The sequence below is a fragment of the Hemiscyllium ocellatum genome, chromosome 2, assembly GCF_020745735.1.
Source record: "Hemiscyllium ocellatum isolate sHemOce1 chromosome 2, sHemOce1.pat.X.cur, whole genome shotgun sequence".
Taxonomy (NCBI): Eukaryota; Metazoa; Chordata; class Chondrichthyes; order Orectolobiformes; family Hemiscylliidae; genus Hemiscyllium; species Hemiscyllium ocellatum.
Window position 1 is genome coordinate 50,069,668 of NC_083402.1, and position 24,383 is coordinate 50,094,050.

Consider the following 24,383-nt stretch of genomic DNA (forward strand, 5'->3'; position numbering starts at 1 on the left):
ACAGTGAAGATATAAGAAAACTAAAACCATCATGGAACTCCCAATTCCAAAGTCAGTCCAGAATCTTTAAAGATTTTTAAGTATGATAAATCAGTTGCTAAAATTTTTGCTTAACTTAGTAACTATTACAAAATGCTTGAGACAATTTCACAAGAAGACACAAGCATGGTTTTGAAATCTTCATTAAGAGACTGCTTTTTGAACAGTAAAGAAATATTGATCTTTCTAGATGTCTTACAGCAGTACAGTCCTTCATTTGTAATGATAGTAACAGCAAATGCCTCAGGTAAAGCCTTTGGAGCATTACTCTTCCAGGATCAGTGTCATAACCTGGTCTATGATGCATCCAGAACATTATCTGGTATAGAAACATAATAAGCCATGATTCAGAAGGAAGCTCTCAGTTACATTGGCTTGTGAGACATTTTCAGACTACAACTTAGGACTGAAAGTGGTCACTGAATAAGATTGCAAACTTTTACTTTTTCTACTGGAGAAGTAGGAACTTGTAAGAATGCCTCAAAGAATACAAAGAATATTGACTTTGCTTCATGGAACTTATTTACAAAGTAGCCTATGTGCAAGGGAAACCACCAATTATGACAGGTGCATTCTTTGGAGCGATGGTTCATAATGTTACCAATCATGATGTAAACTTCATTCAAGAAACTGAGTTATACACTTGGTCCCCTGTGGCACAATGGCCAGCAAGTCACAATCGGTTTAGCTGGATTCATAAAGAACAAATGGCAATCCAGGAATGTCTAACTATCTACCGATATGACACCATGGATTGGCTGCATCAAAAGCCCAACTGTGTCAAGATGAAAACGTATTTTAAAAATAGGAAATATTTTACGATTGTAAATGACCTTCTAGTGCATGATGAATGACTGGTCAGTCCAACTTTACACAGAGAGGTTATTTTGGTGGGAGGTGCCTGAAGATAGTTCAGAATCAACCACAGCCCAGTTATCAGTATTGTGGCCTCAGATTGAGGGATTTAGTGCCAGTTGTCAGACGTGTGCCCTCAAAAGTCAGAACAATGAGTACTTTTTTAATAGCCAAGTTCCCCAACTGACTTTAGAGGAGTAAATGTTGCTTATTTTCAATGGAAAGTCTTACCTCATCATCATTAATTGATGGCTTTAAATTGGGAAATGGAGGATGATGACAGAAGCAGATATGAGAGTCTTACATGAGGTTTTTGCAATGGGTCACAAATGGGTGCTTCAGTCACTTCAAAGCCAGGTCCAGCTTTGTGCATATTTCAAGTTCACCATGGTATGCACAATCCAACAGGGAGGCCAAATGTGGAGTCAGATCCATTAAGTTCGCCTTGAAACAAAATTCTGATTTCCACACAACACTGTTCAATTATAGATCTACACAACTCTGATGTGGTATAGTAGCACGAAAACTACTGATGGACAGGAAGCTAAAGGCTCTACTCCCTATTATACTAAAGCAGTTAGTTCTACATTACACCTTCATAAATACCAAGACATACATGATAAAGAGCAATCCCATCACACAAAACAGGCGACAGGTCACAATAAAACATGAGATGCAAGCAATCTACCAAAGCTTGGAATGGAATAACCTGGTGCAAAGCCTCAGGTTACATTGTCAACTTCCTCAAAGTTCAGGAATCAGCTCATTTCAGGTGTTGTTTCTGGTGAGTTGAACCTTGTTAGGGAGCTCCCCACACTTTTAATTTGCAAGCTTCACCTCTCTGCACCCAAATGCTTCAGCTACCAACCTATCTCTTCCCTTATTTTAGTAGTAGCTACCAAAAACACCTTCAAGATCAGAAGATAGAACTTCACTAATTTGGTTTAAGCAGAAATCAGTCAAAAGCATCTCACCTGCAAGTTTGACCTTACTCCTTTAAATAGTGTTCATGCAGTGGGTGGAGGGGGCGGGTGTGGCTTCTGCTACTGAATGCTTGTTCAGTGTGATCATTTGGGTATAAACAGATGAAGTTCCTGAAACAAATATCAAATCAGCCATAACAGCTGTCTGATATCATGATACCATCCCTCCTGACGCTTCTGGCATATGGACAGCATGTCAGCGCTGTGCCCTTGCAAAGGGCATCATAAGGCCAATGCTGGAGGTGATCAGAAGCAAGGAGAGTGCTGCAACATAAAGGAGCTCAATTTTGTCCACCTACAATAAGAACAAGTTATGCAGGTTTCATTTCTGAAAAGAAACTTCACTTGACTAGAAATAAATATTGTATGATAATATGTGAGAGAGATTTTTCTTGAGCAAAGAATATCTATAAGTAAGACTGACAGATTAGGTAAGGATGTAAGAACATTAGCATCAGGTTGTCAATTCTGAAATATTTCATGGAAGATTCAAGTTTGGTAAATTGTCATTCACCCAAAACTCAAAGGGAAATGAGATATTATAGTTCATGGTCAAAAAGCAGACAGCAAGCTTCTCTGAATTAGCTAAATATGGAATGGTGGCTGATAGAATTGGAGCACAAACAGTTAAAAATCATAAACCTTTTTCATTACACTTGGTTGGTACTGGGGGAATAAAACAGAAATGTAAGATGGATAAGATACCATAACAGTTATAGCCAATTTTATTTTTCATTATTGACTGTTTCACGGCAGCATTAACAAAGGGCTCAGACCATGATGCAATTCAACTCTTGGCTATCAGCTGCTTACGTCCACAGGACATTAACAGAAAAAGATTCTGGGCTGTGGTTGACTGGTGGGGCAACAGTGGGAGACTAAGTCTATTTTTAAATAATTCTTGTATTACAGTTTATATAATTCTCATACAAACATAGAATCCTGACAGTGTAGAAGCAGGCTATTTGGCCCATTGAGTTCCCAATGACGCTCTGAAAAGGATCCTAGCCAGAGCTACTCCCCAACCCTATCCTTGTAACCCTACATTCCCCGTAGCTAATCCACTTAACTTGCACTTCCCTGGACACTATGGGCAATTTAGCATGGCCAATCCACCTAACTTTCACATTTTTGCATTGTGGGATGAAACCCAGGTATACATGGGGAACGCATACATGGGGAGAACATGCAAACTCCACACAGACCATTCACCTAAGGATGGAATTGGACTCGAGCCCAGGCGCTGTGAGGCAACAGTGAGCCACCGTGCTGCGTCCGATATACCAAGTAAAATAAGTCTTTATTCTGTTCTACGATTTTAATTGTCAGTTGTGAGAAGTTACCATTTGTCATTTATTGTTTATCTTTAATTTATTTAATATAATAATTCATTACTCTGATCAACCGAACAATAACCTATATATACAAACAAAAACAGAAGTTGCTGAAAAAGCTCAGCAGGTATGACAGCATCTGTGAAGAGAAATCAGAGTTAACCTTTTGGGTCCATGACCCTTCCTCTGAACCCCAAATCCCCCATAACCCTAGATCCCTTCACCAACCAAGACTCTACATATTTCTGTCTTAAATACACTCAATGGTTTGACCTCCACTTAGCCCTTTGTGGCAATAAGTCCCACCCTCTGGCTGAAGAAATTCCTCCTCATAAAAGATCATCCCCTTACTAGGAAGCTGTGCCCTCAGGCTCTAGCCTCTCCTACTGGAGGAGGATCACATCACTCTATCCAGGCTCTCAGTCATCTATAAGTTTCGTACAGTCTCTCCATGTTCTTAGTATCAAAATGTATCAACTCACAGATTTCACTTTGAACTTCATCTGTCCACAACACCAAATTGTCAATGTCCTTTTGCAGTTCTTCACTGTCCTCTCAGTTTACAAAGTTTCCAAATCTGCAAACTTTGAAATTGTGCTTGACAACCAAAATTTAAATAATTAAGTTCTGAGGAACAGTCACCAGATATGAAATATTAACTCTGGTTTCTCTTCATAGATGCTGCCAGACTTGGTGAGCTGTTCCAGCATCTTCTGTTTTTGTTTCTGATTTACAGCATCAGCAGCTCTTTTGATTGTTTTTTTAAATAACCTATATACCTTTGTTTTAAACTGCTTTAATGCAAGCAGCTTATTGTTCATTAATGTGCACATAAAAGTGCTTAATATTATTAATAATTCATACTATCTCAACGGCTTTCCACATTAATATACTGTGGAAATTTTGCGATATATCTTTTACAGGCAGGACTGTTGTAAATGGGCTAAATTTATTTTGGGTGTGTTGATGTTTTTTTGATGGGAAGTTTTGGATTAGAGGCTGTGTCCAGAGTTCATTCAGGATACCCACATTAAGTTAGGTCTTCAATGGCTCTTTGTTTTTATTTTCTGACCATGTCTTTTCTAGGATCTGCCATTTCAAATTTCCTCAATAATGTCTTTTCCACCCTTATTTTGTGGTCTACTGGGTGAGGTGATTTGAAATGGTGGTACTATGCCATACATGTGTGGGCTTTTAGCAGGCTGTCATTTCGATGGTGCCATCCTTCCTGTGTGAGATGACGGCATCCAAAACTTGAATCTGGACACCATGCTCTTTTTAACCACACTGACCACAGTTTGAACTGTCACAAGCTTAAGCTAGAGACAGTAATATATGTTTTATTTATTTTGTGAAACTATTCCAATAAATCTAAACTGAAACATTTACTTATATATCACATCCCATATTGCATCAAAAGACAAAAACAAGTTTAAATGTTTGGAACAACAGCTATACTCATATTACTGTGTTAGGAAAAAAAAACTATTCTTAATTAAACAATAAAGAATAAATAAACCCAACTTAGCAAATCACACAGTATTATAGAGTAATCACTACGGTGAGCTTATTACTCATGCAATGATAAGCACATGCAGAAGTTATTTTATTTCTCTCAGTTTTCTGGCTGGCATATGAATGATTGTGAGTGTTGGGGTTTTGGTTTAGTTGTCAACGAAATAGCTTAGTGTTAAGGCAGAAAAATAAAATGTTCTTGACGGGACGCAAAGCAATTTTTGTAATCCTGTTAAATCACCCCAGCACACAATGTGTTTGAATTTCATCAACAGGATTTCATGCAAACTGACTTTCTACAGCAAGCAGTTAGCTTTAACCCTTTGAGTACAGGTATCAAGTTTAATTTTTAACATATGCTGCATTTTGAAATAATATGTGCATTACTTTTAATATTAAGAAATTATATTGAAATCTTTTCAACAATAAACAATTACGATAGCTGTTTCTACATTTTTTTTATAGTTTACCCCAAATTATATTGAAAAAGCAGATTTTTTTATAAGTGACAGTCATTGATGAGGTATTGCATGTGTCATGCATGTATTATGCAAGAATATATGCTTTACTTTTAATACAATTATCACATTGCTGCTTGAAACATCTATTTTTCCTGTTAAGTGAACAAACATTTGGTAAATAAATCTATGTGGTTAATAGTGTGAGAATACATGGAAAATATACCTTTCCAGTTGGTTTTTGTAATATTGACAACATTTCTTTACAAACATGCACAATAAATGACTAGGTGAGTGATAAACAAAGACAAGGAAGTACATTGTGGTACAACATTGTCTTTTCATCAAGGGTATCTGAGATTGAATCTAGGACAGAAAATTGAAAAAGTGTTTTTTCCAATGGATATTCAGGATCATAATCATACAGTAGTGCCAAATTGATTGAAACTACTGTTAAAATCAACTATTTGTAAAGTTAATTGTAATTTCTACAATTACAATGCATTTTCATGTAATTCATTGATACTTTAGTACCAAAAATCCTATTTTCTCAACAAAATGAAACAAGTTCAGATTTGTCAACTGATCAAAATTATATGCAACAAATTTGCAGGATCATCAAACTGTTGCGTTTTGCACTTTTTTGCTGCTTATCTGAAATTTGTTAAGAATATTGCTTCATGAAGGGTTCAGGATTGTTAGAGTACATAGAGAGGGCAGAATGTTTAAGTGGGATCATTTCTACTCCTTTTTAAAATTGTGAATAAAACTGTTTTAAATATTTGTCTTAAATCTTTTCACCTAAACATTATTTCATGAAATATAAGACAAAGTGCTTAACATATACACTACATGGTAGCGAGTGTTCCATTTTGGAAGGTATGGTTCACTTACAAATCAATGTTTTCTGACTAATAAAAAGAATGCACAATTCCACACCTGTCATCTCCTCTGTGGATTTATTAAAAATCTTATTTATTATCTATTTATCAGTTACATACTGCTGTTCAAGGGTTCTGTGGACAGACTTTCTCTTTTAGATTGCATTTGAAATCATTTACTGTTAATTTTAGACTCTCAGGTTTACTAATTGAAATATCAGTCAATCATATGTAAATTAACAATTCAGAAAGTATCTAAAAGCTGCTTTGAGGGGATGACAACAAACCATTTTACAGGGACAGTAAGTTTTAAAGTAATTGAAAATCTCCGAACAATTTTTTTTGTAATTTCAACTTTAAAAAGCAATTGTGATTGTATTGGTATGTTGGTATTTATTCGAAACAAAAATGAATATAAGCTGAATTATATATTTATATTGGTGAATTAAATAAGGATTTTAAATGAGGACTTTTTTCCATCCTATTTGAAATGTGGTTTTTGCAAACTACGGGTAAAACTGCCTGAAATATATTTAAATGCAAAAGAAACCTGCACTGAAAGGGTAAAGTAGTTTACTGCAGCAGTCATTAGCACAGCAGCCATCTAACTCATGGTACTTACAGGTATTTTATGATTCCTGATCATATTATCAAACTCTTCATTAATTTTTTTGTATTTTTCTTCAGTGCGTGGGGTGAGAGCGTAAGAGGAGTCAGGATCAGGGCTGTCACAGCCTTTGTTTTCTTTCTTGTTCAATGCCTGCCAGGTTCAGAGAAATATCAAAAGTAAAAATAAAGGAGGGCCCTCATACTTACACACAATCTTTGCCTGCTGATCATTAGATCAATATCTTCATTTATTTTTCTGCACTTCTCGTCAGACTCAGGGCTGTGACCCACTGAATCGTCTGCATCTGGGTCTGGGCTGTCACAGCCATTAAGTCCCTTCTTTCTCAACGTCTGAAATACACAATTTGTAAAGTTCAAACTTCTACACAGATCACAAGGGACACACTGGATAATAAAGGATGTCTAACCACTGAGGGACTTTAATCAAAACTGTAGCTCATTTAAAATCAAAACTGATTAATAAATAGTAAATGACAAAACCCCCACAAATATCAAAAAGATCCATATGCATAGTGTGATTATATTCATTACTATTTACAATAATACCGTCCTATTTTTCTGAAACATCAATTCAACTAATTGAAATAGCCTTTCTGATATCAAACTTTTGCAATTGCTGTTTAATTAATCATTGAGGGATAAAAAAATCCTTTTTTCTTATCAACAGCTTCAAAAATTGAGAATGCTAATAATATTATAAACAAATGTGCTAAAAGCAAATTAAGTATGCTAATGTTCCTTTTTTTTAAAATAGTAAATGAAACTATACTTCTGTTAGGTTTTTGGTTTTGGTTCAGAAAGGTGTTGATACCAAAAAGGTTTTAGTCCATTACTTATATGTAACTAAGTCGTGAATTCTCACTATTTTACAATGCGTTTATTCTTTGATTTCAATGAGTTCTTTTCCAACAGGTATTTGCATTTATAATAGAAATATACTGATCTCATCAATTCCAATCTTAGTTCACGGTCAGTTTTGCAACTCATATTTCACCAAATAGTCCTGATCATTGTAGCAAAGTTAAGAACAGACAATCCCTTGTTATGCAATGCTATTCATCAAATGAATACCACCACATTTTTAAATTATGGACCTGGAGTTTGGTGAAAGTTTTGCAGAAATCTTGTTACATAGGCATACTTTTCAAAAATAATAAATATGCAGTATTTTGCTTTTGTATAAGCTTTTTAGTATTTGGCTTCCACAATTTGAAAAAAATGACCATAAGGGTGTGGCAAATGTCTCACTTCTACTGCTGAGATGCAGATTACTCACTACTTCATGGTTTTACCAGCATCAGAATCCCTATGCTTAAAAATGGGATTCAGTTCAGTTTGTCCAGTATGCATGTATTTTACATCCATATAAACATATTTATACACAGATAGCATATATGCCGAAAATAGACAATAAAAAAAATGCTATAACGACTTTAAGCAGAAACACTAGCCTTGAAATTCCAATTGTCTCTGATGTTATATCCTGCAGACAAACTGCTGGGACTTAGAAAAAAGAATTTTAAAAACAGTCAGATCATCCCCTTTGCTCAAGGCTCTCATATGAACATTAGCAGAGTTGAGGGATGGGATCAGTACAAACCCTTCCCTCCCTATTGACTTGCAGGTGGGATAGGGGTTGCCAGAGTTTATGACAGCCTTAGGAAGGCAGATTCCAGAGATGTGTCTAAAGTGTCATTTGGACCCAAGCGATTCAAATAAATTATGTGTCCTTCCACTGACCCTGCAAATTCCAGGGCAGTCAGTGATGAAGAGTATTAACAGGCACAGACAATGTATATATATTAGGCTCATAACCCAAGGAACTTAACAAATACTATAGCTATTGCTGAACTGAGAAAAATGTACATTAATAGCTTTTAACTATAAAGCTATTGATAATATCAGTATATTTGGCATGATCCATCTACAAGACAATACAGAAAGAATGGCAATTTCTAGTCTCTACCATCTGATGGCCACACACTGATTTGTCAGTTTGCTTCTGTTCTTGTCTGCCAATGTTCTTTCAGCTGCTCTGCTAGTGTCCCCTTTGCTGACACTGCCAGCTGTCCAGCAATATTCCATAGTTGACAGGTGCAAATGTCACAGTAGTGATTTCCTCAAAGAATAAATATATAACCAAAAAGCTGCCTGTGATGGACAGTTTTTATGAAAGAGATGTTTCTGAGTTTTACAAAAAAAGTGAGCAACTTTATAACTGTATGTAAGTCATCACAACCACTTATGCCCTTCGGATAAACATGATGCATTGTAAACCAGTGTGTCACTTTTATGATAGAGTTCTCTTCAATAATTGTACATGCAGATATTTACTTCTTAAGGGCTGATTTTACATGAATTTTCATGTATGAAGGACCGATGTATTATTTTGTTTGGAGACAAATGCACAATCTTCTTCAATGAACTAAAATTTCAGACCACACATTTGTGAAAACAAATCTCATATCTCTCAAAGAGTAACAAAAACACAGCAGTCAATACGTTAAGGACTGTTGAACTGAAGCTGAGCTACAGCAAGCTTCCAGTAAATCCCTAGTAGACAAACGGCTTGGAATTCTTATGCCATCTTCCAACTGACAGGATTACATTTCCTAGCCGTTACTATAACACACAGATACCATTTTCACAGGGTTTAGTAAGAGCTTGGACCTTTCCACCCGAGAATTCATATGGGGCCGTGGGGGATGGCCGACTCTAGCATCAAATGATCTGAAAGCATGCAAGTTGGCTTTGTGTTCTGTCAGCGCTCAGCATTTTACAATCTAACACGTGGCTACATTATTAGCCATCAGCAATTTTACTCATCCAAGATATCCACACCTGTCAGCAAATCTGCACCTGTCGTCTGGGGAAGATCACTTGACAACAGCCAATCAGAACTAACGGTTCAGAGACATGGCCATAGATGGCTCTATATCTGTGATGTCTCCAATCACTATCCCTGTAAATTTCAAAGGACCTGACTGCAGCTTTGTCATTTGGACATTGTTAAAAACACTTTCTCCCAGCCTACCAAATATGTTCTAATCTCTTAGTTCAGCCACAAATAAGTAACAACTGATTTCTTGTCTCATGTGTTTTCTTTTCCCTATTGATTAATGCATAAATGCTATTTGAGATTTTTTTCAAAATGCAACCCATTTTTCAGTGCATGATTTAAAAAAAAGTTAGTGCTTTTCATACAGTATTGCCTCTTCATAACAGAGATACGAAATTCAATTATCTAAATTTCAGTTTTAGGACAGCCTCAAATAGGTTCAATGAACTTGCATATAAATCTTTTGAAAATAAACTATGTTAAGGCCTTTTCATTTCAGAAGAAAGTTGTGTTTATTTTGCATCCTATCATATAAATTAGATATTGCTAAAAGCAAATCACATAAAACTATCTCAAGTATAAGTACTTACATCAGTGGTTCCCAACTTTATTGTTTGAAGGATACCTTTCAAATGGATTAATCATCGCAGATCTCTTTCATTTAAATTATATCACCATAAAATATTCATAATTTAAAAGTACTTCAGGTCTTTTAAGTTCAAGTTTAAGTTAAAAAATATTTATTTACAGGTATGAGAGAGATGGGAGTGCCCACAACTGTACAGCTTTTATACCCTCATTGTGATGTTTGTTCACGACAGTCACAAATCATTTTATATAAAAGCCAGCATTTCTAGTTTTTCTGAAAAAAATGGATGAAAAGGTTTTTATTAGTTCTTCAGAAGCGAGTATCACAGACATGCCCAGAACATTTGCCTGTACCTCACAACCCTCAAGAAGGTGGTAATGAACCATCTTCTTGAACTGCTGCAGTCCATGTGGTGTAGTACACCCATAATGTGCTCAGGAATGGAGATTCAGGAGTGTAGTCCAGTGACAAAGAAGGAAGATCCAAGTCAGGATAGTATGTAATGAGAAGGAGAGTTTGCAGGTGGTGGCATTCCCATACCCTTCTGGGTAGTAGATCTCATGAGTTTAGAGCACTGTATCTTATTAACATTATCTTTACACTGCTACCATTGTGATCCAGTGGCGAAGGAAGTGAATGCTGGAGCAGGTGGATGGGATGCAGATCAATTAGGTTGTTTTATTTTGGGTGGTGTCTCTTTTTAAAAATTGTTGTTACATCTGACTAATGCAAGTAAATAAAGAATGCTCTTTCCCACTCCTGGTTTGAGCCATGTAGATGGTGGACAGGATTTTAGGAAATACATTACACATTACAAAACTCACAGCTTCTGGCTTGATCTTGCAGTGGGAGTATTCATTCGGCTGCTCCTGTTAATTTTTAGACAATGGTAGTTCCCAAAATATTGCTAAGGTTTCAGTAATGCAATGCCATTAAATGTCAATGAAGGTGGTTAGGTTCTTTCTTACTGGAGATAATCATGACCTGGCACTCATATAGAATGTACGTTGCATTATACTTATCAGCATAACCTGAATATGATCCAAGACTTTCATCACATGGACACAGACTACTTCAATTTCTGGGAAGTTTAAAATTAACCATTAGTGATCATAACATCGGAACTTATGATATAGGAAAGGCCATTGTTGAAGCAGATGAAGAACATTAGCTTTGGTGTATCCAAGACTTTTCATCTTTTCTTGATGTTATACAGACACCACTCAAATTGCTTGAAGACTGACTGCCATCTGTGGTTTTGAGGACTTTTGGAACAGGCTGAGATAAATCATTTTGTTATTGGATTGAAATCCTGTAACTCCCTCCGCAACTGCAGAGTGAGTCAACCCACAGTGCATCAGCAGGTCAAACAAGGCAGCTCAAAAGCTACAAGGGACGGGCAATAAAGTTGACCAGCCAGCAATGTCCATGAACCAAAAACAAAAAAAAAACTAAATCCAACTTGCACTTCTGGCTGAAGGTGGTTGGAAATGCTTCAAACCTTATCTTTTGAATTGAAAGCCAATCATATTTCAATTTTCTGCAGTGGTGGTGGTGGATGGGGACTCGTAATGATAAATGGGAAGAGAAATAATCAACCATGCAGAATAGAGTCTTTTACTAATGTATCTAAACTGCTTCTTATGCCATTCTGATTTCTGTTTCATTATGTCAATTAGTTAGAATTTGAAATCTGGTCTTATCATTGTAAAGTGTAAATTACATTTAGGGAATGAATGAAAGCTTTCAGATGGCAGGACAGGTGACACTTTGCTACCTTTTACTGAACCATGGATGTCTATCTTGTAAAGGCATATTCTGTTATTGCATGGATTCATCCTATATTATATTTATTATTTGCATGAAGAGTTATGAAATTAAAATACTGATATCAGATGTGATGACACTGAAGAAAAAAAATGATTTATAGGCACAAAAACCATCAGTAAACCATGAGCATGAGTTTTGCTGTGTTGGTTTGACTGAGGAGCCTTTTAAAAATGATAGCAGTGACCTGAATTCTGGATTGCCAACCCTATTACAGGCCTTTCAGTTGTCAGGAGTGCCTTTTAAAGATCTACATTAGTTTGAGTCATAAGCATGCACTCAGCATTCCTGAGTCAGGCTAGCTCTGTAAGGAAGTCTTGATTCATAGCTTCTCAGAGATGTGGTGAACTATAGTGTGCATGAGGGAACCTTTTAAAAAGTAAACTCACAACTTTCTAATATTTGTCTCAGCTTTCAGTCAAGCCTGATTAGGTGTTCTGTTGAAACACCAGGGCCCCTGCTTGATCCATTACTCTGATTGCCTGATTTGGACTATGTCACAATTTTTATTGAAACTCAAGTGGTCTTAAATGCCTTGTGATTTCAGGCATTTAACATTAAGAGTTCATATGACTGATATTTTTCTTAGGCTGCAGTGAATGGAATTTTTTTTAAACATGGTGGCTTAAATAGATTCAGAATTTATGAAATAATCTCTTTTTTAAAGCTTTTGTTTTTACACATAACTACTACTGTAGGTTTCCATATTTCTACAGAGTGCAATGATTGAACAGACATGGAAATGCCAATGATTTGCAGGGGTTCATGATATGGCATTGGGTTGGGATGAAGGGGAAGAAATCATGGGGGTACAGAACCATAGAATCCTTACAGCGCAGTTCGGGTCCATTCATCCCATCAGGTCCCATCAATCTTCCAAACAGAATCCCACACTGAACCATCAACCCCACCCTATCTCCGTAACCCCACATTTTGCACGGCCCATCCACCTATCCTGCAATTCTTAGGATTGTGGAAGAAAACTGAAGTGCAAGGTAGAAACCCAAGGAGACACAAGGATGATGTGCAAGCTCCATACAGTCACCAAAGGTTGGAATCAAACCTAGGTCCTTGGAACTGTGAGGCAGCAGTGCTAACTGCTGTGTTAACATGCTGCTAGTAATGGGCAGGATGGGGCATGCCAACTGTGAGGGGTGAGGTTTGCAGTGATTTCCCTTTTACAGTTGAGATGAGTCCCACAATACCAAGGCAAACTTTTTAAGCAGCCCACCTCTGCAGCCAACAGCTCCAGTTTGTATCTGAAACATTTCCAGGGTCAGATAGCCTGACTTCAACCAGCATCCCAGCAATAACAATCTGGGCTTGTTAATTCCTGATATACGCCCAGAAAGCAAAGAACTTTCCTTCCCCCCCCGCCCACATGTCTCAAGGATAAAAATCTGGCCTCATATTTTCTTTTACAAATAGTATGCACAGTTATCCTAAAGAATTTAGATTTTCCATGATGTGTAAAATATTGTATTTGATAATGTTTGGTTAAGATTGAAATGTTTTTACCTACTTTTCACTTTTTTTTCTGTTCCGGCCTGAACCACTATTGCACAAGTTATGTGTTGCCAAATAAAGACATTATTTTGAATATGTTTTTAATATAACTTTGACCAATGGTTAGCATATAACATTAACCTGACTAATCCTTGACTTGATAGTGGGTAGGCTGCATCAATTGGGAGTTCCTAGACACCCCGCAAACATATCTACACCAAGTATTTGAAATTTAAGCAGCCTTAACTCAGGATTTATGAGGTGAGGTTTCACTACAGACCCTACATTGTATCAAGTTACCTGGATTCTTTGTTCCAGGTGGCAGTCACACCACTTAGGACTTCTGATTTGGTCAAGGATAGGAGGGTCTGATGGTTACTAAGGCAGGGTTACTTAGGGGATCCAAATGGCTGGAGTGTCAGTCTCTGCAATTGTCCAATGGAGGTTATCTCATCTTATTTGAATGTGAGTGGAAGCTGCAAGGTTGAGGAGAAAACTGATTACGGCCATAAAACCATTAGAGGTCAGCTATTTAGCAAACTTAATTCTGCTCTGCTATTCAATGAGATCATGGCTGATCTGATAAACCTCAACTTCACTCTCTTCTCTTTTCTCTATTTCTCTTTCCACAAATGCTGCAGACCTGAGTTTTTTTTTCCCAGCATTCCTTGCGTTTATTTCAGATTTTAAGCAACTACAATATTAGTGGTATTGGGATAATGGTAGGTGACAACAAGTGGAGATGATTTTGCAGGCAACTGTGAGCGTGGTAGAATGTGAACCATGGTGAGAGTTGGATGCAGCAGCAGAGACAGAGTAAGTAAGGTATCAGAGGGATGGTGTTAGCACTTAAACCAGTGGAGTAGAGAAGGTAATTCCTTTGATGATTCTGGGAACTCCTCCAGATGGGTAGCACAGCTTTAACTAGGTAGCAATCTTGGACCAAGTTGTCATGTCTCATGTCATGATCTCTACTAGTGATCCTGGAGAAAGAGACACTCCTGCCTCTACATTGCACTGCCCAGTACGACCTCCATTCCTTGCCTATCACATTTTGGATAAATATCAGGAACCGAGCCTTCCAACTATAACATTAATTGAGGTCAGCAATATATGACAACTTAGAGGACTCATTCAACCACCACTGGCTTGAACTCACTGGTGGAGGGAAAGGGCTTGTAAAATGGACACAACGATAAGCAAACCTGTGTACAGTTTGTTATCAGATCTTAGGGGCCTTTCTCATTCCAAGCACTCAGTCTGATCAAGTGAGCTGGCATCAGGAAGAGGGGTCCTACCTACAATCTGTGACTGGCTGGCAGCTCTCAGTAGGTTCAAGCTCTATTTCTGGGGCTCTTGAAGCTGGGAAATGCCACTGCTGGCCATTGAAGTGCCTGAGTGACGTTAATTCAGTGGACTTTTTCTAAAAAAGACGCAGCCTGGGAGAAGAGGGCGAGACCCCTACTGTCTCTAATAAAACAAGAGCTAAGTTTCACAACTCCTCTAAGTGGTCATGAACCATGAAAAAAAGAGAAGTTGATCTGACTCCACAAAAACTTCAGGGACAGGAGATACCTACCTCTGTAATTGAATTATCCAAGTCCAGTGTGCTGGGTGCAAGCTTGCTATCTATTCCACACTCATGAGAATTACTACTACTGGAAATGGTGTGTGAATCATTGGATTCTTAAATGGCTCTGGAGTCAACCTTTATTCTGCAAAATTCAGGCCTGTGTGATCATCTCTCCATAACCAATATGTGTTTCTAATCGACACAGACATTCATTCATGCATGCATACATAGAGCATACGCAAATACAAATATGGATAAAAATAAAAATGATTGCTTTAATTGCTGCACTGAGAGAGACTGCCTGGTCTCTTGCTATAACTCCCACTAAATAATAGTACCTGTCAATCCCTGTCAATGTAAAGAAAGGCTGCTTTAGGAAAATTATGCTTTGGCATTATTTTCATCTGATAAAAGTAAATAAGAAATGGACATGTATTTAGTGCCTCTAAATTTATTTAAGCAAGTGCCAGTATGTTGAGATTGTTCTAACACTGCCCATCTGCAAACTTTGCAAAACGGTAATTTCCACACTTCAGTTAGTTACTACAATCATGCCAATGTCCCTTTTAATCAAGTGTCAAAGGTTTTAGGTCTTTCCTGCGAGACACAGCTCTATGCTTGATGATTCTATATAATGACACTGCCAAACCAAATTGTTGTTAGACAGGTGAGGAGACTGAAGGTGCGAAGCTACATTCTATCACTCCATTGCAGACATGCTATTTCACACACCTACAGCACCCACCATAAAATCAATCTTGCATAGTATACAAATATCTGACCACAAAGAGGCTATAATTTAATTTATACAATTTTTAAACAGTTAAATAATCCGCTTGTATTTGGTGATGCTCGCTGCAAGTGTAGTTTTTAAAAGTTAACTACCAAATATAACCTCAACTAAAACCATACATTAGTAATGTTTGGAATGATCATACTACAATTCTAGTACATAACAGCAGAATTCTTTTAGGCCAATCTGTGAAATAGCCATAGAAAGGGAACCTGGATTTCACACTATTGGAAAAAGAACATAAAAGTAAATTATAAATTAAGTATGTTATCATCAGGTGACAAAAAAATTCAAGAACCTGATCCATGTATTTGTATGTGTGTATCTGTTAATAGGGAATGCACTATATTTAAAAGCGTTTAGTATTTTTTCTCATTTATTACAAGGTGTAAAATGAAAAATCATTAATTTTACTTTCAATGAATCTTACAACAAAAATACAGAGTTCTTCTGACATCTCTAATCCTCAATCAAATATCATTTGGTAAGCATCTCTCTACAAACTTTCTGCCTCTTCAGTTAAATACTCATAATAATAATTCAAATGGGCTATCTATAAAAATGTACAAAAGATTTTAGTCTCTAAAAAGATTTAAAGATGATCATAGAGCATCAAATGTTTGTGAAGTGTGCTAATACACTTCAACATATTAGAAACTAATGATCCGTTTCTCAATCACTTACTGCACAGTCTGTAGCAGTTCATATCAAGCTAAGGATTATTTCCCCCACTTTTATCACAGTTTACAATTTCAGATAATGTAGAATATATATTACTGACAAGAAACTATGTTGAAATTTCTGACCAAAACAGACAAAAGAGGTAATTCAAAAATTCTAAGATTTATACTTCAAACTAGTTTGTCTGCCTGTTAAAACACAAACAATAATTTAAAGATCTCACTGCATTACATGTTGGCATCCTTCATTGCTCTTTCATCCATGAAATTAAACCATTGTACAGACTTAAATTGCACAATTTAGCTTAGAATAAGCCTTTTTTTTAAAAAATTAAGCATGAAATACCATGTGGAGATGGAAACCTCTGAATGACTAATCACTATCCTTTCTTGTGGATTATTTCATAGCTAATGAATAAAGTTTAATTCATTAGTAAATTTACCCACTTGAAAACAAAATCAATCTCAAATCTTCTGTCTCTGACAATGAATTACTTAAATTTATCTCTGATTTTATAGACAGACATCTTCTTCCTCTTCTCTGTCCAATTTAAAGCAGCCCATTTTTTTCCCACTGCTCCAGGCTGTTTTCGTAACTGAATCTCTTTTTACATGGACAAGTCATTAGCCTGATGTGCCAGTCTGCTTCCCTAAGACATGGATATTATGTTTGATAACAACACAGCGTTCAGAGATCCACTATCTCCTGACTCAGAGGCAGCAGTGTTTTCAATGTTGCCAGGTGCATTCCTAAAGGCATATCAGCTAATACAAAATAAGTAAACTGAAACCATCAAGCAGGCTGTTTCAGTTACAATAATTGCACTCAGCTTAAAAATCAAAGAACACTCTTCTCTCGATTATATTTATCCCATAGATGAAGCCACTGTGGGCGTATTAATTAACCAAAGGATAAACATAATGAAGGACTTGTTACCTGAAAGGTTAGGCTTGGGTTATATGTAGTTATGCTGAACATCTGAATACAGCATAATAAATTGTTTAGGAGTTCAGCCTCATGGAGTAATTTGTATCTTAAATTTCCCTCCCAACAAAATCAGTGGCTGCTGCAAAGAGTACAGCAATACTTTGTACCTGCGTTTAGAAAAAGAAAATACACATATATTTGAAGAATTAAGTATTCTGTTTGATTTCTGCTGTTATATTAGATAATACTAAGAATGTACATTAATGTAAGCACTACCATACCACTTTATTTCTTTTACTTATAAATGAAAGTTGCTATGCTTGGTAAAAGTACAGGTATTTACCTAAAAAGTGGAAATGGAATGTTGAAATACACAATACTTGTAAAAATACAAAAAAAAAGAAAAACAATTGAACAAATACACAGCGAGCGAGGAAAATAAACTTGTTTGGTATGTTGTCATAAACGGGTTGAATTTTGCTTCTTCTCATTCTTTTCCTGAGATTGGATTTGATGAACATGTCTATGTTGTGTTTGGCTCACATGACGTCCCTTGTCAGGGCAGTGGCCTGTACCAATCTGAATACATGATATGGAGATGCTGGTGCTGCAATGGAGTGGAAAAAAATCAGTAATCACACGGCGCAGGTTATAGTCCAAATAGGTTTACTTGAAATCACAAGTTTTTGTAATGCTGCTCCTTCATCAGGTGAAGTCCTATTCACCTGCTGAAGGACCAGCTTCCAAATGTTTATGATTTCAAATAAATCTGTTGTACTATAACCTGACGTCGTGTGACTTCTGATTTAATCAGAATGTGACAGTATCCTATATATCTATATCATCTGTATTTTTCAGTTCAGGATTTCTAAGTGCTGGTAGCATGTATTATCCTAAATGTACAGCTCATTTATTTCGTGTCATCTGAAGCCAAACCTCACCATTCATGGCAAATATTCCATCAGCTTCCTTTTATGGGACTGAACTCTATAACTTATTAACCCTTTTTGGAACATTACATTACAAATTCCTATTCTGCTTCCAATGCATAGTCCTTTATTTTGCAGGTATTCATGGTTATAATGGAAAGGTTTTGATGTTTTGTTTTAATCAATAGTTGTCTAACTGTTATTGATTTTACTTTCCAAACATTTAAATGTATTAAATATAGAGGAAAATACATATTAAAACCAGATGAGAATAAAAGGAAAACAGTGTCATTAATGACACTGGCTTTGATACACTAAAGCCAGACACTAACTCAAATTTAGGAGCAGTAACAGTTAAGAATTGGTTTCTATCAAGAACATCAATATCTGTTGCACATTTGTTCTGTTACAGTAATGACAGTGCACACAGGACATTAGGGACTGTACATTTGGCAGCATTTATATATATATTAATTCAAATTTCACTAAAGCTATCCCAGTCTGTTACTTAGAAGAAGAAGAACGACTTTTCATCTGTAAGTCATTTATTTTGATTAAAATAGCTGGATACAAAATTAAATAAACTTATACCTATCCTCCATTACTTAAAGTATAGGCATGAGGAACAAGGTGTTATAGAATGCTTGTACAAGATTTAAGAATACAACAGGAAATCTCAAAAGTTTTAATATGAAACACATTCTAGTAGCTATTATTACCTTCACTGAATGGGATCTAGCACTGGATCATCAAATCCCAGAGGGCATCTTTTAGAAAGTGTGTCAAAAGGACTTTTCTAGACCAATCTTTCGTTTTACCAATTTTTTAAATCAAGTTGAAGTTTAAGAACATACGAATCAGGAACAGGAACAGGCCATTCAGCCCCTTCAGCCAGCTCCACCATTCAATAGCATTATGGCTAATCTGACTGTAATGTCATATCCAAAATCATGCCAAGCCCTGTTACTTTCAACACTATGCTTGACAAGAGTCTATTTACCATTGGCTTAAAATTATTCAAGAACACTGCTTCCACCATCTTTTCAGGAAGAAAATTCCAAAGACCCATGACATGCAGAGAGATAAAAAAAATCAAATTGCTGATTCCTGAATTGAAGTACAGCGATCCCTAATTCTAGATACTCCCATAACAGGCTTTACCTGTCAAAGGGCAGAGTTCGGAAAGCTTGAGATTTTGAATAAACCTTTTTGACTATAACCTGATGTCATGTGACTTTGACCTATAAAAGGAAATGTTCTCTCAATATCTACCCTACCAAGACCCTGCAGGATATTTTATATATATCAATAAAATTGTCCCTTACACTTCTAAACTCAACTGAATACAAGTGTACCCTGCCCACCCTTTCCTCATAAGGCAACCTATCCATTTCTGGTATTACTCTCATAAACTGCTTCCAATATACTTATACCCTCTCGCAATTAAAGGTGATCATTACAGTGCATAGTATTCCACATGTGGTCTCACCAGTGTCCTGTATAACTTAACTATAGCTTTTATACTTCTGTATTCAGCTCTTCTCATATTGTATCAGGTTCCTTAATTATTTGCTGCAACTATGTACTAACATTTTGCAATTTGTACAGCAGGACATCCAGATGCATCTGCATTTCACTGCTCTGCAGTTTTATGCCATTTAAATAATATGGTTCGTTTTCATTCTATCTGCCACAATTAACTATTTCACACTTTCTATTGCACATCATTGTCCATTCACTTAACCTATCAATATTTTTTTGTAATCTGTTTATGTCCTCATCATAATTTACTTTCAAGCCTATCTTTGTGTCATCAGCACATTTGGCACCATACTTCCTTTCCCTTTAACTAAGACACTGATATAAATTGTAGACAGTTTAGATCATAGCACTATCCCTAGGGTATACTACTCATTCCATCTTGTCAATCTGAAAAAGACCCATTTACACTTACTCTCAGTTTTCTGTTAGCCAGCCAATCTTCTACCAATGCTACCCCATACAGCTTGAGTTTTTATTTCTGTAATAAAGTGGTGTGACATCATATCACGTCTTCGAGAAATCTTAGTACATTACATACATTGGATCCCCTGTATTCGCATCATGTTTTACTACTTCAAAGAACTCCATTACACTGGTCTAATGTGATTTCTCAATCACAAAACCATGTTGACTCTGCCTGATTACTTTGCACTTACCCAAGTGACATGCAATAGCTTCTTTAATGATAACTTCAAACATTTCTTATTATGGATATTAAGCTAAGTGGCTTGCAGTTCTGTGTCCTGTTTTCTATCTCCCTTCCTTTTTCAATAAAGGAATTATACTCATTATCAACTTGCAGGCTGAACAATTTACTCAGTACCTGGTGATTGCAATTTTCCTAAGATGCCCTTTCCCTTCAATTCCTTGATATGATTTCTATATTAAGGACAGGTGCAAAATATGTGCTCAAAGCATCTGCCATTTCCTTATTTTCCATCATTAATTCTCCACTTCAACAATTCTGTAGAACCAATGCTGGCTTTGTTAACTCTTTCTTCTTTAAAAGATTTTTAGAAGCTCTTACAATCTGTTTTCATATTTCTGGATAGCTGAGTCTCATACTCTAATCTTACCCTATTTATTAATATTTTTATCATTTTTTCCTTTAAATATTCATAAACAACAATAACCATCTTGTGTCAATAGTCATTTCTCAAATGAGCACACCAGCAGTTCACTTTCTTTTTAAGTAGTGGAGAACTCTACTGCTGAGCCCATCCTACCTTCTAATGTCCTCTTCCTGAAAAGTATCACTGGATAGCAATGAGCAGCACAAACAAGACTTTGTCCAGCACTCTCCCTCCCTCCACATTTCCTAACCTAGTCATTTATACCAGAGCTATTTGGATTACTACTGATTTGAAGAAAGCCATTAATGTTTGAATAGAACTGGAACAAAGACAAAGTGATGAGAATATTATATAAAAGGTTAAAATTGAAAAAGCAAAAATAAAGAGATAACTGATTAATGAAAACATGTGGAATTCCCCTTTATTCTAGAGACTGTCTGTTCTGAAATAAAAGGATTAAAATTCAATTTTACAATAAGGTAATATCAAAATGCATTTAATTGAAATCTTTTGCACTTTTTAAAAGACTGAATATGTAATTGTTTGGAGGTCTCGTGACAAGGAAACAGTATTGGTATTCATTTCTGAATAGCTGTGAATACACTACACTAACACAATAAAGTCCAGTATATAGGATAAAGAAATCGCTTGAGGTCTATTTCATTACAAAGAGCAGCAGGGGGGCCAAAGCACGAGAAACAAATACTTCAGATGGTTCGGAAACAGACTAGTGGGGCCCAGGCACACAGACATAAGGACCACAGTTCTTTCTATGGCACTCCACATCAATTATTGGCTTTGTCACTGAAGCCTTATCACAAATGCCCCACAGGAAAGATCGACAACTAAAGGCAAGAATACTGATACATGTGACCCTCTGAACTACAGTGACATTTACACACTCAACAACTCAGACTGCAAGAATGCTTAGTTACTCACAATTTAATATAAACATAAAGTAATGTTTAAAACTATTTATCTTTCTCAATCTATTGAACTAATATAGTCCTTTTTAGCAATTTTGTGCTAATATTCACCACTGAGAAACTTCCAAAAAAATGTTTTTTGAGGTTAATTTGTTTTGAATAACTGGAAAACAATTTTGAATAATTATTTCAGCATACTTTCTCAAAATTTATATTCATCATTTTTTATGTATTTAATGGAAATGTTCTGCACCACTTATATCTTTTTCTAATCATATCTCTTTTGTCTGTTCATTTTTGTTAGGTTTCTCACATGCTGTACTCCATTAACTCTCCGAACAGGCAGGATAATAAACTTGATAAAGTTTACCCTTAAATAGTGCCATTTTATATAATAGAATGATAGAATCAAACATTGCAGAAGAAGACCTTCAGCCCTTTGAACCTCTCCCAACTAATCTACTCTAAATCTAACCAGTCCCATTTTCCAGCACTTGGCCCACAGTTTTGAACGTTATTACATTTCTAGTGCTCATCCAAGTATTTTTTAGGAGTGAAGTTTCCTGCCACAACTATCCTCTCAGACATAATATTCCCATCATCCTATGGGTAAAACGAAGTTACCTCAAAACACCTTTAAACCTCCTGCTTTTCACCTTACAATTATGCCTCCTGTTATTGACTCCAACTCAGAGGAACAGCTGCTTTCTGTACACTCTGTCTAGGTATGCCCCTCATAATCTTAAATAACTTAATTAGGCCCCTTCTCAACCTTTGCTGCCATGAAGAAAACAGCCTGAGCTTATCCAGCCTTTCTTAATAGCAAAAATGTTTCATCCAGGCAAGATCCTGGTAAATCCCCTCTGTATCCCTCCACGGAAATCACATTCCTCTGATAGTGTGGTCAGGACCAAAACTATACACTGTACTCTAGCTGGACCATTTATCAGAAATCATAATTCAGCTTGGCAATTAGATCTATACTTTTCCACCATTTATATTTGGTTTGCTATTTCTTTATGACATAGTAGAGATTAACAATTCAATTGCAAATATTAAGGTTATTCAAATCACCTCTTAGCCAGGACTGTGGATATAGAAATCAGTTTAGAAAGTACGGTTTTCAAAACTATCTTATCTTTGCTTAACACTTTTCAAACAATTTTCCTTTCATTCTATTCTAAACTAAGAAAATTGCACAAAATGGTAATCTGTACTATATTGCCAACAGTATGTCTGATTTTAATTCATTTATGAGTTAAACAGATTCACGGACATAAATGAAAATCTACATAACAGAATAATCAATTCAGTACTTTTCTAAACAGCAAAGAATATAAGCAATAAAAGCAATATATCTTCCAACATTAGGGAGTTTACTGAGCTTGGGATTGTTCTAAAATAAGGTGAAAACTTGCACTAAAGTACATGCTACAGAGAAGTCTTGGAGTTTATTAGTTTTGCTAGATTATTTCATAATATCTGCTTTTGAAACTAAGTGAAGAAACAAGAACCAGAATAAAGAAAACAAGAAGGGAGACACAGAGAACAAATTAAACATACCGAATTTCTTAAATACTAAGGATTTTGTCAATGTTTTAGTATGGTGTGAGGAAGAATTGTGAACTGACAATGCTCCCATTATAAATCAACTGTTCCATTTCAAAGATTAATTGGCATAATCAAAGTCCAGATTATGAATGATATGCTTGTTTAAAATATAGTTCAGTGTATTTACGTAGAAGGCAACTGTACATTTGTGCATTACAGGGGTAATGGTAAAACATTATTTGAGCACAGACAAAGCAGTACAGCAGTTTTCTGTAATTTTATTTGTGCTGCTCAAAAGTAATCATTTTATGCACAAAAACTTATTGTATTTGTTTTATCTACTGCCCTTTCTGAATCTAGAATCTGTATTTTACTGCTGTGTTGTTAAATTAAAAAAAGTGTATCCTTGGGCTAAAAGACTTATTGGCACCCAGAAGTCTGAAGAGTGGAGTTGGAGACTGTGGCTTTTTTCAAGGGCACTTTATCATTGCCTACATTCTCAGAGGAATCGCTGAATGAATAGAGCAGGATCAGAGAAACTGCTATTCCACGCCCATTCCTTTCCACTCTCCTTGGCAAAGCACACAGCTCACTAATTTTAGCTGCACCAGATCCTATTTTTAGGATACTACCGGTTATGAGGCATTTCTTAGCAAAAGAATAAAAATACAAAAGGGGGAGAACTCCCATTCTCATAATTTAAAACAAGCCTACGATCTGTTAACTCCAGGCACTTCATCTGCTTCCAATCTTAGAAAAATAAAGACTATTCAGAGTTCAGAGATTTAAAAATAAACTTGCCCTCTGGCAGGTTGGCCAAAAATACTGAAAACGACAAGCTTGTACTGTGTGAAATAGCAACTAGAAAACAAAGAACTGACTCTACTTGGGAAACGCAGAAAACTCTAAGATGCAAGATATAACTATAAGTT

General features: G+C 36.1%; 1 protein-coding gene across 8 annotated transcripts in view; it reads right to left on the reverse strand.

The window, feature by feature from the left end:
* mef2cb (myocyte enhancer factor 2cb) overlaps positions 1-24,383 on the reverse strand; it is a 240,521-nt gene that overhangs the window by 58,866 nt on the left and 157,272 nt on the right. For 4 of the 8 annotated variants that reach the window (XM_060836648.1, XM_060836624.1, XM_060836628.1 and 1 more), the window contains one exon: positions 6,882-7,025. In XM_060836648.1, the coding sequence (XP_060692631.1) occupies positions 6,882-7,025 (144 nt within the window). Of the gene's footprint in view, positions 1-6,687; positions 6,826-6,881; positions 7,026-24,383 lie in introns of all 8 variants that reach the window. The other 4 variants (XM_060836654.1, XM_060836640.1, XM_060836662.1 and 1 more) reach the window with 2 other exon arrangements.